Source organism: Suncus etruscus, chromosome 6 (assembly GCF_024139225.1).
Source record: "Suncus etruscus isolate mSunEtr1 chromosome 6, mSunEtr1.pri.cur, whole genome shotgun sequence".
NCBI lineage: Eukaryota > Metazoa > Chordata > Mammalia > Eulipotyphla > Soricidae > Suncus > Suncus etruscus.
The window spans coordinates 3,223,999-3,239,773 of record NC_064853.1 but is presented as its reverse complement, the minus strand read 5'-3'; the positions used below and the strand labels follow the sequence as shown (position 1 = coordinate 3,239,773).

At 55.1% G+C, this 15,775-nt stretch overlaps 1 protein-coding gene across 1 annotated transcript; it reads left to right on the top strand.

Annotated features, from left to right (window-relative positions):
* The first annotated feature begins 2,166 nt into the window (after positions 1 to 2,166).
* Positions 2,167 to 15,310, top strand: NOL9 (nucleolar protein 9). The gene is made up of 12 exons (XM_049775433.1): positions 2,167 to 2,574; positions 3,711 to 3,930; positions 5,215 to 5,342; positions 7,738 to 7,870; positions 7,955 to 8,051; positions 8,697 to 8,794; positions 9,463 to 9,624; positions 9,713 to 10,013; positions 11,133 to 11,244; positions 13,091 to 13,268; positions 14,402 to 14,535; positions 14,664 to 15,310. Exons 1-12 carry the CDS (start codon positions 2,167 to 2,169, stop codon positions 14,838 to 14,840), a joined length of 2,148 nt encoding a protein of 715 aa, XP_049631390.1. The 3' UTR covers positions 14,841 to 15,310.
* The last annotated feature ends 465 nt before the right edge of the window (positions 15,311 to 15,775 follow it).

The window sequence follows — 15,775 nt, the reverse complement described above, 5'->3', positions numbered from 1 at the left end:
TGTAGAGCCAGGAATGACCCAGGAATGCTACCGGGTGTGGAAAAAAAAAAAAAAAAAAAGCTGGGCCCGGAGAGATAGCACAGCGGAGAGATAGCACAGCGGCGTTTGCCTTGCAAGCAGCCGATCCAGCACCAAAGGTGGTTGGTTCGAATCCCGGTGTCCCATATGGTCCCCCGTGCCTGCCAGGAGCTATTTCTGAGCAGACAGCCAGGAGTAACCCCTGAGCACCACTGGGTGTGGCTCAAAAAAAAAAAAAGCCCACAACAAACAAAACCATAATCCAGGCCTGTTAAATGCAAAAATAAGTGCCTTAATGCCTGTACTGTCTATCCAACCTGACCCAAAAGGCAGCTTATATGTGGGGGGATCCTAAAGGACAGGGTTGTCAGGAGTTGTTTTGGGTGTTTTTGTTTGTTTTTGTTTTGGGGCCACACCTGTCGGTGCTCAGGGGTTACTCCTGACTGTCTGCTCAGAAATAGCTCCTGGCAGGCACGGGGGACCATATGGGACACCGGATTCGAACCAACCACCTTTGGTCCTGGATCGGCTGCTTGCAAGACAAACACCGCTGTGCTATCTCTCCGGGCCCATCTCGAGTTGTTGACTCCACAATCGTTATCCGGGCCCACTGAAAACTGAGGCTTGGATTTGACATTTCCCCCTCTATGCCCAAGTTCTTCAGTTTTTCCGGTACTGACATTTTAAATGAATTTTCCTTGCCAGCCAGAATTGCTGCCTTTAGTGCCAACCCAGACTAGTGCACGCCAAGCCAAGCTGAAGATGCAAATTTTCTGGTTTGTTTAAACTACCAATTCTTCAGGGGAGAAAAATTAAAAAATAGGAACCCGGAGAGATAGCACAGCGGCGTTTGCCTTGCAAGCAGCCGATCCAGGACCAAAGGTGGTTGGTTCGAATCCCAGTGTCCCATATGGTCCCCCGTGCCTGCCAGGAGCTATTTCTGAGCAGACAGCCAGGAGTAACCCCTGAGCATAGCCGGGTGTGGCCCAAAAACCAAAAAAAAAATTAAAATTAAAATTAAAATAATAACATCCGCACTGTTGAAGGGGGTGTTCTTTATATGACTGAAATCCAACCACGATCATGTTTGTAATCAAGGTGTTTAAATAAAGATATTAATAAATAAAAAATAACATCCCAGGGGTAGTTATCTCAGGAGCTGAATTTGGGGGTGTAGGCTTTTCTTTCTCGAAGTTTCTGAAGGTAAAGAGAGGAGAGGAGGTCGGTTTGCCCCAACTCCCTGCCCTCAAACCATCCATCCACCCACCCATCCACCCTACCTCATCTCTCCCTCCCTCCCTCCCTCCATCCATGCATCTACCCCTCCATCCCTCCATCCCTCCACCTCTTCATCCCTCCATCTCTCCATCCATCCATTCATCCACCCTCCATCCCTCCATCCACCCCTCCCTCCTTCCATCCATCCATCCGTCCATCTCTTCATCCCTACCTCCCTCTCTCCCTCCATCTCTGTCCATCCATCCATCCATCCATCCATCCATCCACTCCTCCACCCTCATCCCTCCCTCCATCCATCTCTCTATCCATCCATCCGTCCATCTCTCCATCCCTCCCTCCCTCCCTCCATCTCTCCATCCATCCCTCCACCCCTCCATCCATCCACCCCTCCATCTCTCCATCTCTCCCTCCCTCCCTCCATCCATCCCTCCATCCCTCCATCCACCCCTCCATCCCTCCATCTCTCTCTCCCTCCCTCCCTCCATCCATCCCTCCATCCATCTCTCCATCCATCCATCCACCCCTCCACCCCTCCACCCCTCCATCCATCCATCCCTCCATCTCTCCCTCTATCTCTCCCTCCCTCCCTCCATCCATCCATCCACCCCTCCATCCTTCCATCTCTCCCTCCCTCCCCTTGCCTGCCTAGGTGGGGGCCAGAGCCTCTGTCTGAGCGTCTGAGACCAAGGCCCAGGCTGCAGAGGCGCCGTTCGGTCATCCCACCGGCAGGGGGAGCCCGCGAGAGAGCGAGTGCGAGAGCGAGTGAGCGAGCTACCGCTTCGGTGTCTTGTCTCCCATCCGGAACTCGGAAGGCAAGAAGTCTCGCGAGACTCGCGGGGTCGGGGCGAGAAGACGCGCGACCTCGCGAGACCCGGGCGCGAGCGAGCGCGGGAGTGAGCGCGGGCCGAGATGGCGGACTCCCCGCAGGCCCCGCGTCCGTCCTGGGTCCGAGCGCGCAAGGCGCGGCCGCCCGCCTCGCTGGCCCGGGGCCGCCGCGGCCGGCTCGGGGCGCAGCGCGGGGGCAAGCGGCTGAAGCGGCGGCTGCTGCAGGCGCAGGCGGCGGGCGAGGCGTGGCGGGAGGGCGCGCGCGAGGTGCGGAAGCCCGGCAAGGCCGCGGCCCGGCGCCCGCCCAGCCTCGGCCCCGACCCGGACCCCGACCCCGGCCCCGATCCCGACCCCGGCCCCGATCCCGGCCCCCGCCCCGGCCCGGACGCCACCCCGGGCCCCGCACGCGGCTCCAAGGCGGCCTGGCACATCGCCGGTAACCTGCGCACCGTGGGCCCGGGCCGCGTCCTCATGGTGCTGGCCGTCGAGAAGGTGGGTTCGAGCCCAGGGCCACCCCAGGGCCTCCCCGCCCTTGAGCCTGCCCCCTGACTGCCAGGAGTAATGGTTTCTGGGCGCAGAGGTTACAGGGGGAACCTCCGAGAGCCCCCAAACAAAACCAAAGTCTGCAAATGCAGAGTCTTTAAAGATGCCCATGGGCCGCAGAGATGGCATGCAGCCACGGCGTTTGCCTGGCATGCACAAGGACTGTGGTTCGAATCCCGTATGGCATCCCAGAGGGTCCGCCCCCACCTCCATTGAGCCTGCCAGGAGCGGTTTCTGAGCACAGAGCTTACAGGGGGAACCCCTGAGAGCCCCCAAACAAAACCAACAAAAGAACAGAACCAAAGTCTGCAAATGCAGAGTCTTTAAAGATGCCCATGGGCCGGAGAGATGGCATGGAGCTCAGGCGTTTGCCTGGCATGCAGAAGGACGGTGGTTCGAATCCCATAGGGCATCCCAGAGGGTTCCCCCCCCCTCCATTGAGCCTGCCAGGAGCGGTTTCTGAGCACAGAGCCAGGTGTGACCCAAAAACAAAAAGGAAAGTGGGTAGGTCTCAGAGGGGAGCAGAGGAAGACCCCTTGGAACCGGGTGCTCTTAGGTTCTCTCTTCAGGGATCTTAGCCCTGTGGCTTGCAGCTGTTTGGGGGGTATCCCAACCCAGCTTTCGGCTCCCTCCCCGCGAGAGAGCAAGTGTAACTTAATCAGTGCCAACATGTACCCCAAAGGGCTGGGGTGCGTGTATGAACACACTTGCTTGGCATGTGGACGACCCTTAGTTCGGTCCCCAGCATCCCATAGGGTCCCCATTTCCCACCCGCCATGAGTGATTCCTGAGTGCAAAGGCGGGAGTCACCCCTGAACATCGCCAGGTGTAATGCCTGAGAGCAGAACCAGAAATCACTTGCCTGTGCATCGCCAGGCGTGACTCCAAAACCAAAAAAAGAAAAATGTACACCGAGAGTCCAATGACAGTGTCTTGGGGTCCCTGGAGGCCCCATTCCCAGTGCAGGAAAAAGGAGCAAGGGCTCTGCAGCGCGTGATGGTACCCAGGATCATGACTCTCCCCACTCAGGAAGGTTGTAGAGGTGTGCAAGTGTGTGTAAGAGAACCCCGTGTGTTCTTTCCTAGGGCCTTACTTTCAGCGGCTACTGCCGGGTGACCTGCCTCTATGGCCAGGTACAGGTGCTGGGTTTCACCATCAGCGCAGGCCAGCCCGCCCAGGACCTGTTCTCCTCCTACACTCACTCCCGCCTGTGCATCGAAGCCGTCCATTACTTCGTGCCAGAGAAATGCAAGAAAGAGATCAGAAAGGACGTTCGACTCTCGCTTAAACCTCACGTCAAACTGGGTAAGGAAGGGGAAAGGGGTGGCTTGCCGAGGCTGGGCCATCATAGGGGGCATGATTTTCAGGACTTTGCTGTGCTCCCTCTAAGCATGGTGCACTCAGTTCAGAACCTCACCTGGTACGTAACACTGGGACTATTTATACCTTTTTATTATTTTATTTTTTGCTTTGTTTTTGGGGCATTCCCAGATATAGTTTGGATTTATTCCTGACTCTGCACTCATGGGTCACTTGTGGCCTTAGGCACCCATATATGGTGCTGGTGATGGATAGAACCCAGGTTGGCCACATCCAAGCAAGTGCCTTACCTATTGTACTGTCCCCCTTCCCCCACTTTTTTTTTTTTTTTTTTTTTTTTTTTGGTTTTTGGTTTTGGGAGCACCTAGTGGTGCTCATTGGCTCCTCTTGCCTCTGTGCATAGAAATCACTCGCAGGGGCTGGAGTGGTAACTCAAGCGGTAGGGCATTTGCCTTGGACGCACTAACCTAGGATGGACCGCAGGTTGATCCCCTGGCATTTCCCCCAAGTCAGGAGTGATTTCTGAGCACATAGCCAGGAGTAACCCCTGAGCGTCACTGGGTATGGCCCAAAAAGATATCACTCCTGACAGGCTCAGGAGACAAATGGGGCACTGGGGATCAAACCAGGGTCAGCCATGTGCAAGGCAAACATCCTACCCTACGGCTGTGCTATTGATTCCAGCCCTATTGGTCCCCTTACTTTTGTATTTTGGGTTCCTTGGCATTGTTCAGGAGGCTATTCCTGGTTCTGTGCTCAAGAGTGGCCCCTGGCCTGTTTAGGGGACCCTATATGAAACCAGCATCAGCAAGGTACTAGGCAAATGCTTAAATGCCTGCCTATCTCTGGTTCTCACCATTTTACATGTGAGCAAAACAGTCTCCAAATTGCACATAGCGGGCCGGGCGGTGGCGCTAGAGGTAAGGTGCCTGCCTTGCTTGCGCTAGCCTTGGATGGACCGAGGTTCGATCCCCCGGTTTCCCATATGGTCCCCCAAGCCAGGAGCGACTTCTGAGCACATAGCCAGGAGTAACCCCTGAGCGTCACCGGGTGTGGCCCAAAAAGAAAAAAAAAAAAGACAAATTGCACATAGCCAGTCGGAAGCATCCTGGTTGGGGCTCTCTGGTCCCTAGTGTGTTCCTGTTATATGGGTCACCTCCCCCTCGAGGGGTTCTGAGGCAGTGTCCCTGCATGGGCCTGTGAGGGCAGCCCCAGTGGGCTAGACTTGACTTGTGCAGGTTTTAAGGTTGTTTCTCTTTGTCTCTGCAGAGGACAGAAATTGGGTGATAAGCAAATTCTCCCCATTGTGTTCTGTCATCTTGCTGGAACGCCTGCAAAACGCCACAGTGAACTACATACTCAGCCACCCAGGCCTGTCCTCGATCTTCTTCCAAGAGGTAGACCCAGCACCCTGCTCATTTCCTGCCCTTTGATTGGCTCTGTCATGTGGGGCCAGGTCTGTCTGGTTGGGCACTTGACAGACCAGGGCACTTGAGGACCGCAGACTTGTGACATTGCTTGGGAGCAATGGGGTGTTGGAGATCAAATTCAGGGCCACACGTATGTGCTAGGTGTGTGCGCACCTACTTGAACTGCATCCCCAGCCTTGGGGGTGCTGTGGCTTTTAATTTTGAGTTAGGGCTGGGAAGGGTGATCTCCAAGACAGTGACGTGGCCTAAAGAACCCGCTGTGATGGGTCTTGGGCCATGGGCAAGTATGTCCATAGCGAGCACTGAAACTTCTGTTCTGGCTCTCTGGATCCAAAGAAGGGAGTCAGGGAGAATTAGGCTGGGGTGGGGTCGGGACTAAGAAATAAGGACAGAAATTCGCTTATGCATGGATGGATGTGGAGAGGAAGAGGGATACACCAAATAAGCTCACTCGTTTGTGGGACATAAGGAAAATAAAAGGTAATATGGTAATAGTTTCCAGGGCCAATAGAGATGAGGGCCAGAAGGACCAGCCCATGGTAGGAAGTTTGTCATAAAGAGCGGAGAATGCAGTTCGAGTAAAGAAGGGTCCACTATGACCATGACAGTCGGAACTGATCTCTCTGGACAAGAACTGGGTGCTGAAAGTGATATGCATGGTATCCCTTCATTAACAGTAGTGCAAAACCAGTGTCAAAAAGGGAAAGAGGGGCGGAGAGATAGCATGGAGGCAGGGTGTTTGCCTTATATGCAGATGGACAGTGGTTTGAATCCCAGCATCTCATAGGGTCCCCCGAGCCTGCCAGGAGCGATTTCTGAGTGTAGAGCCAGGAGGAACACCTGAGCGCTGCTGGGTGTGGGCCCAAAAACCAAAAAAAAAAAAAAAAGTGGGGGGAGAGGGCCAGAGAGATAGCACAGTAGGGTGTTTGCCTTACATGCGGCCAACACCGGACGGACCTGCATTCCCAGCATCCCATAGGATCCCCCAAGCCTGCCAGGAGCAATTTCTAAGCCCAGAGCCAGGAGTAACCCCTGAGCGTCGCCGGGTGTGGCCCAGAAACTAAAAAAAAAAAAAAAAGAAAGAAAAAAGAAAAGAAAGAATATGTCTGCTTCAGAGGCAGACAGGGGTGAGGGCAAACTGGAGACATTGGTGGCAGGAAATATGCACTGGTGAAGGGTGATACACACTGACTGAAACTCGAAACACGGATAACTTTGTATCCATGGTGCTTAAATAAAATAATAATTAAATTGGGAGGGGGCAGAGCAATAGCACAGCAGTAGGGCCTTTGCCTTGCATTCGGCCAACCCGGGACAGACCCGGTTTTGATCCCCAGAATCACATATGGTCCCCCGAGCCTGCCAGGTGTGATTTCTGAGCACAGAGCTAGGAGTAACCCCTGAGCACCGCCGAATGTGGCCCAAATCCAAATAAATAAATAAATAAATAAATAAATAAATAAATAAATAAATTGGGGCCAGAGTAATAAGCACAGTGGTAGGGCCTTTGCCTTGCATGTGGCTGACCTAGGACAGACCTGGGTCCGAGTCCTGGCGTACAGTGTGGTCCCCTGAGCCAAGAATGATTTCTGAACGCATAGCCTGGAGTAACCCTGGAGTGTCACTGAGTGTGGCCCAAAAACAAACAAAAAAATTTTTTTGTTGTTGGTTTTTTTGGGCCACACCCAGCAGCTCTTAAGTTACTTGTGGCTCTGCATTCAGAAATCATTCCTGGTAGGCTCAGGGGACCCTATGGGATGCCTGGGATCAAACCCAGGTTAGCCTCATACAAGGCAAACATCCAGCAGTGTGCTATCACTTTGGGCCTCCCCAAATTAATTCTTTTTTTTGGTTTATTGGGTCATACCTGGCAACACTCAGGGGTTGGGTTACTCCTGGCTCTGCACTCAGAAGTCGCTCCCGGCAGGCTTGGGGGACCATATGGGATGCCAGGAATCGAACCGACGTCCACTACGGTTGGTGGATGTGTGCAAGGCAAGCGCCCTACCGCTATGCTATTGCTCTGGCTCCAAACACCCCCCCCCCATTTTATTTTAAAAAGAATAGGGGCCCGGAGAGATAGCACAGCGGTGTTTGCCTTGCAAGCAGCTGATCCAGGACCAAAGGTGGTTGGTTCAAATCCCGGTGTCCCATATGGTCCCCCGTGCCTGCCAGGAGCTATTTCTGAGCAGGCAGCCAGGAGTAACCCCTGAGCACCCCTGGGTGTGGCCCAAAAACCAAAAGATAAAGAAAAAGAAAGAAATAGGGCCGGGTCCAGCTTTCTCACAGCTGACGGGGCTTATGCCAGTAAGTGGACGAGAAGGTGCCCGCTGACCTTTCCTGACCTCGGTGTTTCCAAAATTCAACCTCCCAGGCTGTCTATGAGCATCCAGAATTGAAGGACACGGGCATCAAGAGTGACAAGCTTAAGAACGGCTTGCGCCTGACCGAGAGCGCCCTCTCCGCCTTGGAGGAGCTGGTCAACGACTCCTGTGGTGAGCCCAGGCCCGGGTCCTGGGCAGGGGGAACTCCTCCTGCGCTGAGTGCTGCACCTCACGCCAGGCTTTTCTCCCCCGCAGAAGAGGTGGATGGCTGCTCAGTCATCCTGGTGTGCGGGCATCAGGACGTGGGGAAGTCGACGTTCACCAGGTACCTCATCAACCAGCTCCTCAACAGGTGAGTGCCTGGCGCTAGACATGAGCACTGAGCTTTCGGGGGGGTGGGAGTGGGGCGGGGGATGGTGATAGGTCAGGAACCAGGTACTCACTCTACTCGGAGCTGCACTCCGTCTCTGCAGCCAGTGAGGGTCTTGGCTGGGCAGCGGTGAGCGGTGGCTCTACTGTGGGAAAAGTGAAAGCAGGTGCCCCTGGGCGCACCAGCGGCTCAGACCCCCTGCCTACGAAGGAGGAGGCACTGGTAGGACCTGGTGGTTCGGAGCCAGAGATTCCTAGTAAGGACCTCTTTCTTGGTGGGAGGTCCCACACCCGACTGTACTCAGGGATTCCTCGTGTTCTGCTTTCAGAAATCACTCCTAGCAGGCTTGGGGGACCAAAAGGGATGCTGGGGATCGAACCTCGGTTGGTGCTGGCTCTGTGGCGTGCAAGGCAAATGCCCTACCCACTGTGGTCTTGCTCCAGCCCCCAGATAGCTGTTTCTGTTTGGGGCCAAACCTGGCTGTGCTCAGGCCTTCCTCCTGGCTCCGCACTCAGAAAAAACTCCTGGCAGGCTCAGGGACCCTGTGGGATGCTGGCGGTTTGGCCACGTGCAAAGCAGTCTCCCTCCCCAGTATGCTGTCGCTCCAGCCCATTTCTTTATTTCTAGTCTCCCTTGTGTTGACTACCTGGAGTGTGACCTGGGACAGACGGAATTTACCCCTCCGGGCTGCATTTCTTTACTGAACATCACAGAACCCGTTCTAGGTATGGAATACCTGGCTTCCACGCACATCTTGTCAGCCTTCTGAAATTCAAGGGTGACAAGGCTTTTGGTATGAGGAGGAGGGACTCGAACCTACCTGATGGTGCTCAGAGCTCGCCTGACTTTGCTCTGGTCTCACTCCTTGCAAATTCGCGCCACTATATGAGATGTCAGGGATCGAACCCAGGTCTGGCACGTGCCAAGGCAGTGACTAGGACCTGCAGGACTGCTCCGGTCCTTTTGTTTTGTCTAATTTGGAGGTGAGGGGGCACAGACTTGTGCCATATCTTCCTCCAGACAATGCTCAGGGGACCCTGTGCAGTGTTGGGGAGAGAAACTGGGGTCCGCCTTGTGCAAGGCCAGTACTTCAGGCCTGCACTCTGCCACTTGAGTCACATTCCCTGGCACATCAGTTTTGGGGTTTGCACCCCTTTTCCCACATCTCTGTTTATGGACTGGTGGTCAGTTTTGGGGTGCACCCCCATCCCCACATCTGTGTCTGGCTTGGCTGCCCTTTCCCCACCCCGGGTCCTGCCTTCTGGGTCACCCGCTCTTGGATGTGATTCCTGGAAGCCAGCTCCTGCCTTCGCTGCTGGCTGCAGGGATATTGATTCTCCTCCCCTCCCTCCAGTGTCAATGGCGCCTGATTGCTTGTTCTGTGTCTTCTCAGGGCCCCCTTTCATGCACCAGAGGACCCCCCAGAAGATGGTGTACCTGGGTCAGCCGACATGTAAGGACAGCTGTGAGAACTTCATTGAGGCGGTGAAATTTGTCTTCGGAGCCTACAGGAGAGAAGCACCGCTGATCATCAATACCATGGGCTGGGTGACAGGTGGGCCCGGGCGCAGGTGACTGCAGGGGGGTTGGGGGTGCGGCTGCTTCTCTCTGTGCCATGACGGCCCCCCACACCCCCCCACAAGGCCAAGGGCTGAAGCTGCTCGTCGACCTCATCCGCCTGCTGGCACCCAGCCACGTGGTGCAGTTGCAGTCGAACCACAGCCCGTACATGCCCAACCTCACGGCCAGCGACGTGGACGTCATGGACGGGCTGTATACCAGGAGAAAGGTCCTGGCCCGTGACCGAGGCTTCCAGCTGCCCAAGTTCCCCGACGCGGAGCTCACGGACGAGGAGCAGGAGGGCTCTGGCCCCGTCATCTTCGCCAACCACAAGCTGCTAATCGTTCAGACCAAGTTCCTGTTCAGGAAAACTGACCGTAACAGGTGGGCGAGCGCTCTTGGTTGGTGCCTTTGGATTTTGAGCCCCCCTGCAATGGGCCTAGTCCTGCCCTGCATCCCCACAGACCTGGCCTCCTGCGTGCGGAGCTTGTGCTCGGCCTTGCTGCTTTCTGGACCTGAAGGATTTTTGTTTCCATCCATTTTTTTCAGGTTCTCCTGTTCCCAGGTTTGGTGTTATTTTCTTTTTTGGGCCATACCCAGCAATGCTTACCGGTATTCCTGGCTCTGCACTCAGGGACCATTCCTGGCACTGCTCAGGGAGCCCTGTGGGATGCTGGGGATAGAACCCAGGTCAGCTAACATGCAAGGCATACGTCCTCCCCACTGTGCTATAGCTCCGGTCCAATGTGGGTTTTTTTTTTTTTTTTTTTTTTTTTTTTTTTTTTTTTTTTTTTTTTTTGGTTTTGGGCCACACCCGGTAACGCTCAGGGGTTACTCCTGGCTATGCGCTCAGAAGTCGCTCCTGGCTTGGGGGACCATATGGGACGCCGGGGGATCGAACCGCGGTCCGTCTCCTAGGCTAGCGCAGGTAAGGCAGGCACCTTACCTCCAGCGCCACCGCCCGGCCCCGGGTTTTTTTTTTTTTTTTTTTTTTTTTTTTTTAACTATTTTTTTTTTCGGGCCACACACGTTTGATGCTCAAGGGTTACTCCTGGCTAAGCGCTCAGAAATCGACCCTGGCTTGGCGGGGGGGGGGGGGGGGGGGGGGGGAGACCATATGGGACACCGGGGGATCAAACTGCAGTCGTTCCTTGGCTAGTGCTTGCAAGGCTTAACTTATTTTCTGTTAAGGGGCTATATCCCTGTTTTCTGCCAGGGGTGGGAGTTTCCTGCGGGGCTAGGGCCGGAGCCAAGGTCTCCCATATGCAAGCCTGTCAGACTGTTGGCACTAGCCACAGTTTGTGCCTGGCCACGTTTCCACTTTCTCTCTTGCTCCTTGTCTGCCCCCTGGAAGTATTTCCAGGTCTTGCTTTGGGGAGTGCACCCTGGTGGGTCTCTTTGCATCATCAGGGAGTGCTCTAGTCCCGCTGTGGGAAGCATTCACACTGGTGCTCTGCGGGCTTCTGCTCCGCCCCACCTGACTGGGCTTCATTAACCCTGCAGAGAGCAGCATAACAAGGTCCTACGGGACTTGGCTGTGCTGGGCTACCTGGGCCTGCTGCAACCGCCTGTGCCGAAGCCGCTCTGCCCCTTGCAAGGCCTCACCCCCTACCAGGTAACTCTGTGCGCGCAGAGGTTTTGAGGTTCGGTTCCTTCCTTGGCTTGCCCTGCCCTGCCCTGCCCAACTTTGTTCATCACGTCCACACAAGCCGGGCCCTTTCTCCTCGCAGAGCACCTGGCCTGCCTGTTGCTCGTGGCCCCATTTCATAAATGGAGGTTGGAGGCGCCCGGCCGAGTGGGGGGCAGGGCCAGCACCACCCCCAGGGGACCCCGCTCTGCCTCCTTCTCCCCTTCCTCCCCACCCCCCTGGAGCATCATCTTGGCCTTCAATCCCCAGATTCCTGTGACCTGCCAGACCTCTGAAGCCTGGGCCACTCCTTGTTCTCAAAGCATCTGGGGTATTAGTGTCTGGATGTGATTCAGGGGAGCTCTGTCCTTTGGGACAAGACACTGTAGGCATGGTCCTACTACCCCCCCTCCACCTCCTGGGCGCCTTGCTCTGTGGGAACCTGGAGCCACGCACAGCGGGGAGGAGTCTTGCTTTGCACACAGCCCATCCATGTTCCATCCCTGGCACCCCGTATGCCTGCCAAGAATGATTCCCAAGCACAGAGCCCTGAGCATCACCAAGGGCAGCATTATGGGACAGTGGCGAGCGTGCTTGCGTGATACGTGGCCCATGCAGGTTTGCACAGGGTCTCCCCAGCCCTGCTAAATAGGGTGATTTTGGAGCCAGAGCCCAACAGTAAGCTCTGAGCACACTCGGGTGTGACCCAAAAGCCAACCAAAAACGGGCCAGAGAGAGGAGAGAGTAAGTAAGAGGCCTAACTCGGGCTCTCTCCCTGGCACCCCACAGGGTCCCTTAGCTCTGCCAGGAATGATCCCTGAGTGCAGGGCCAGGGGAAAGACCTGACCACCACGGATGTGGCCTCCCAAAAAAAAACTTAATGTAGGTGCACCATGGAAAGAAAGGAGATGTACCGTATTTTCCGGCGTATAAGACAACCCCCTAATTTTGCAGTTAAAACATAGGTTTATGCCTATATTCGCTGTATCAGACAGAACGTTCCTGTGCTGCAACTGTATGTACCACAGTGAGCCAATCCAACAAGCAAAGGTTCAAAGGTTCTACTGCCATAGACTTCCTCTCTGACTCTGGCCAATCTGAGCAGCTTTTGACAGTGTAGATTCGGGTCCAGAACATTGTCTAATTTGCATGCATAAAAAGCCTGCTAGGATTGGCTGAGAGAGGCAGAGAGGCGGTCCGAGCAGCCTGGCAGTGACTGGTGCAGGATCAAGTTAGAAGATTCGTTTCGTGGCAATATCCAGACCATTTTTGTCTACCGGCATATTTATTTATTTATTTTGTGATTTTTTTGGGTCACACCCGGCAGTGCTCAGGGGTTATTCCTGGCTCCATGCTCAGAAATTGCTCCTGGCAGGCACAAGGGGACCATATGGGACGCCGGGATTCGAACCGATGACCTTCTGCATGAAAGGCAAACACCTTACCTCCATGCTATCTCTCCGGCCCCTAGCGGCATATTTAAATGTTTTTTGGGATATACTCGGTGTATAAAACAAACCCCGATTTTCGGTTGACTTTTTTTTTTTTTTTTATTTCAAAAGCCGTCTTATACATTGGAAAATACGGTCTAAATTAGAAAGTCAGATTGGTGCAAAGTCCCCACCTTGTCATTCATAACACACGCATCCTTCCAGGGGTGTCTACTCCCTGTTTCTTGGTTCTTGAGGGCTTGATCTGGTGGTACCCGAGGACCCGGGATTTCTGCACCTGGTGCGCCTCCTTACCCACATTCCTCCCTATCCCCCTCCCCCGGTGCTCGGAGAACACAGTGCCCCAGCCCTGGCCTGTGCCCCACAAGCCTTCCATCCCCCAGGTCCCCTTCAATGCGGTGGCTCTTCGGGTCCTCCACGCTGATGTGGCGCCCACCCACATTCTGTACGCGGTGAACGCCAGCTGGCTAGGCCTGTGCCACATCGTGGACGAGGTGCGGGGTGACACGCACGGGCCCATCCTGCTGGCCCAGACCCCGCTCTGCGACTGCCTGGGCTTTGGTGAGTGGCAAGAGGGACCTTCTGTCCTCCCCAGGGCTGTGGACTCGTAGCAGTGAGGGGCCAGTCTCTTGGTTTTGGTATATCTTCTCTTCTGAGTTTGTGGGTCTTGACCCTGCTTTCTGCAGATGGGTGACGCATAGTAGGTAGTTTTTATATGAAAGGTGAGGGAAAAAAGTCAAAGATAAGAACAAAAGGGTCGGGCCGGAGAGATAGATTGGAGGAAAGGCGTTTGCCTTTCATGCAAAAGGTCATCAGTTCGAATCAGGCTTCCCATATGGTTCCCCTTGCCTGCCAGGAGCAATTTCTGAGCATGGAGCCAGCAGTTTCCCCTGAGCACTGCCGGGTATTACCCAAAAACCACAAACAAACAAACAAACAGAAAGAACAAAAGGGTCGGGGCCGGAGAGATAGCATGGATAAGGCATTTACCTCCCATGCAGAAGGTCGGTGGTTCGAATTCCAGCGTCCATATTGAGCTCGCCAGGAGCAATTTCTGAGCATAGAGCCAAGAGGAACCCCTGAGCCCTGCCAGGTATGACCCAAAAACCAAAACCAAAACAAAACAAAAGAACAAAAGGGGGGCCGGGAAGGTGGCGCTAGAGGTAAGGTGTCTGCCTTGCAAGCGCTAGCCAAGGAACGGACCGTGGTTCGATCCCCCAGCGTCCCATATGGTCCCCCCAAGCCAGGGTCGATTTCTGAGCACATAGCCAGGAATAACCCCTGAGCGTCAAACGGGTGTGGCCCAAAAACCAAAAAAAAAAAAAAAAAAGAACAAAAGGGTCCAGAGTGACAGCACAGTGGGGAGGGCATTTGCCTTGCATGTGGCCAACCGGGTTCTGTTCCTGGCATCCTAGAGACCCTTGAGTCAGTAGTGGTTCCTGAGTGCAGATCCAGGAGATCCCCTGAGCACTGCCCAGTATGGCCTAAAAACAAAAAAAGTGGGGGTGATGGGGCTGGAGAGAGTCTCGAGGGTCTTGCGCTTGCCTAGCTGGTAACACATCTGGACTCCTGGCAGTCAGGAGGAACCGCTCAGCCTGGCCAGGTGTGGCCCCAGAAAAAAGGAATAGTGAAATGGTAGCTGGCGAGCCCTCAGTGGGGTGATGCAGCCCTTCCCCTGACTTGTGTCTTTTCAGGGATCTGCCGGGGGATTGACATGGAGAAGAAGCTCTACCACATCCTCACCCCCATACTCCCAGAGAAGCTGCGCACCGTCAACTGCTTGCTGCTGGGTGCCATATCCATCCCGCATTTTGTCTTCCAGATCCAGGTGCAGCAGCTGGGCCCCCATCCCTGGGGTGGGTGTTGTCTCCCACTGCCGAGGCCTGTGCTGTGCCTTGCTCCGTGGGAGCCCCACTGCCCCCTCTCAATGTCCCTTCGGTCTGTCCTCTATTGCAGCGAGGCCCGGAAGGCACCATCCCCTACGTCACCACTGACTACAACCTCAAACTCCCGGGTGCCATGGAGAAAATCAGGTCTCGAGAAATGGAGGATATGGCGAAAGAGAAACTGCCCCCTAGAGCAAGGCTCTACAGGAAAAGATCACTGAGGGGAAAACTTCCTAACCAGCGCTGAGTAGGGGTCCCCCCAATCCCGTGCCCATGCTGGTGGCCCCAGCAGGGGTGACAGCAACACAGAGACTGCACTGCACTGCCCCCTGAAAATTGGGACTCAGTGTTTCTCCAGCCCCTGAGCGGATGGGTGCTCCCAAGTGCTGTCTTCTTTTCTGACTCGATGAAGTGACGGGGAACCTTGTTTGCCGCTCACACAGAGGGACCAAGAAGGACCCAGAGGGGGCTCAGAAGGCCTGGATCAGAGTGGCGAGCTGCTGACCCCCAACTGTTCGTTTTAAAAACACCTGGCTAGGGCCGAAGAGATAGCACAGCGGTAGGGCATTTGCCTCGCACGATCCAGTATGGATGGTGGTTCGAATCCCGGCAACCTATATGGTCCCCCGAGCCTGCCAGGAGTGATTTCTGAGCACAGAGCCAGGAGTAACTCCTGAGCGCAGCCGGGTGTGACCCAAAAACCAAAAATAAAAGCATGTGGTTAGCAGCCTCAGATGCCTTGGCAGGGGTGCCCATGTATCCGCCTGCTGCAACAGGCTGGGGAAAGGGACCAAAGGTGGGGTCTGCCTGTGGACCCAGCATTTCTGGATCGCACGTTGCGGTCTCCCTAATAGAGAGCATGAAGAATAAAGGGGAGCCCTCTCTGATCTTGAGTTTCTCTAGTTTTGCTTTGGGGCCACACCCAGTAGTGCTCAGGGTTTATTTCTGGCTCTGCACTCAGGACTGGTGGGCCTCGGGGGGACCTGATGGGATGCTGGGGACCAAACCCGGGTCAGCTGCATGCAAGGCAAAGTGCCCTCCACTTCCCACTCAGGGCTCCAAATAGAAAAGATGGTGATGTGGGCTTGACACCTCTGTTGGTGGGGAGTTACTGGGCAGCCTTTGGGTGCCCCGTAGGGAGTCCTAGACCCATAGGCAGGACGTGGCAGGCACCTGGGGAGA

Coding starts and splice junctions, on each gene's coding strand:
- NOL9 (XM_049775433.1), top strand. CDS start 2,167: ATGGCGGACTCCCCGCAGGCCCCGCGTCCGTCCTGGGTCCGAGCGCGC. Junction 5,343..7,737: donor CCTCGATCTTCTTCCAAGAG/GTAGACCCAGCA, acceptor TGTTTCCAAAAT/TCAACCTCCCAGGCTGTCTA. Junction 10,014..11,132: donor AGGAAAACTGACCGTAACAG/GTGGGCGAGCGC, acceptor TTAACCCTGCAG/AGAGCAGCATAACAAGGTCC.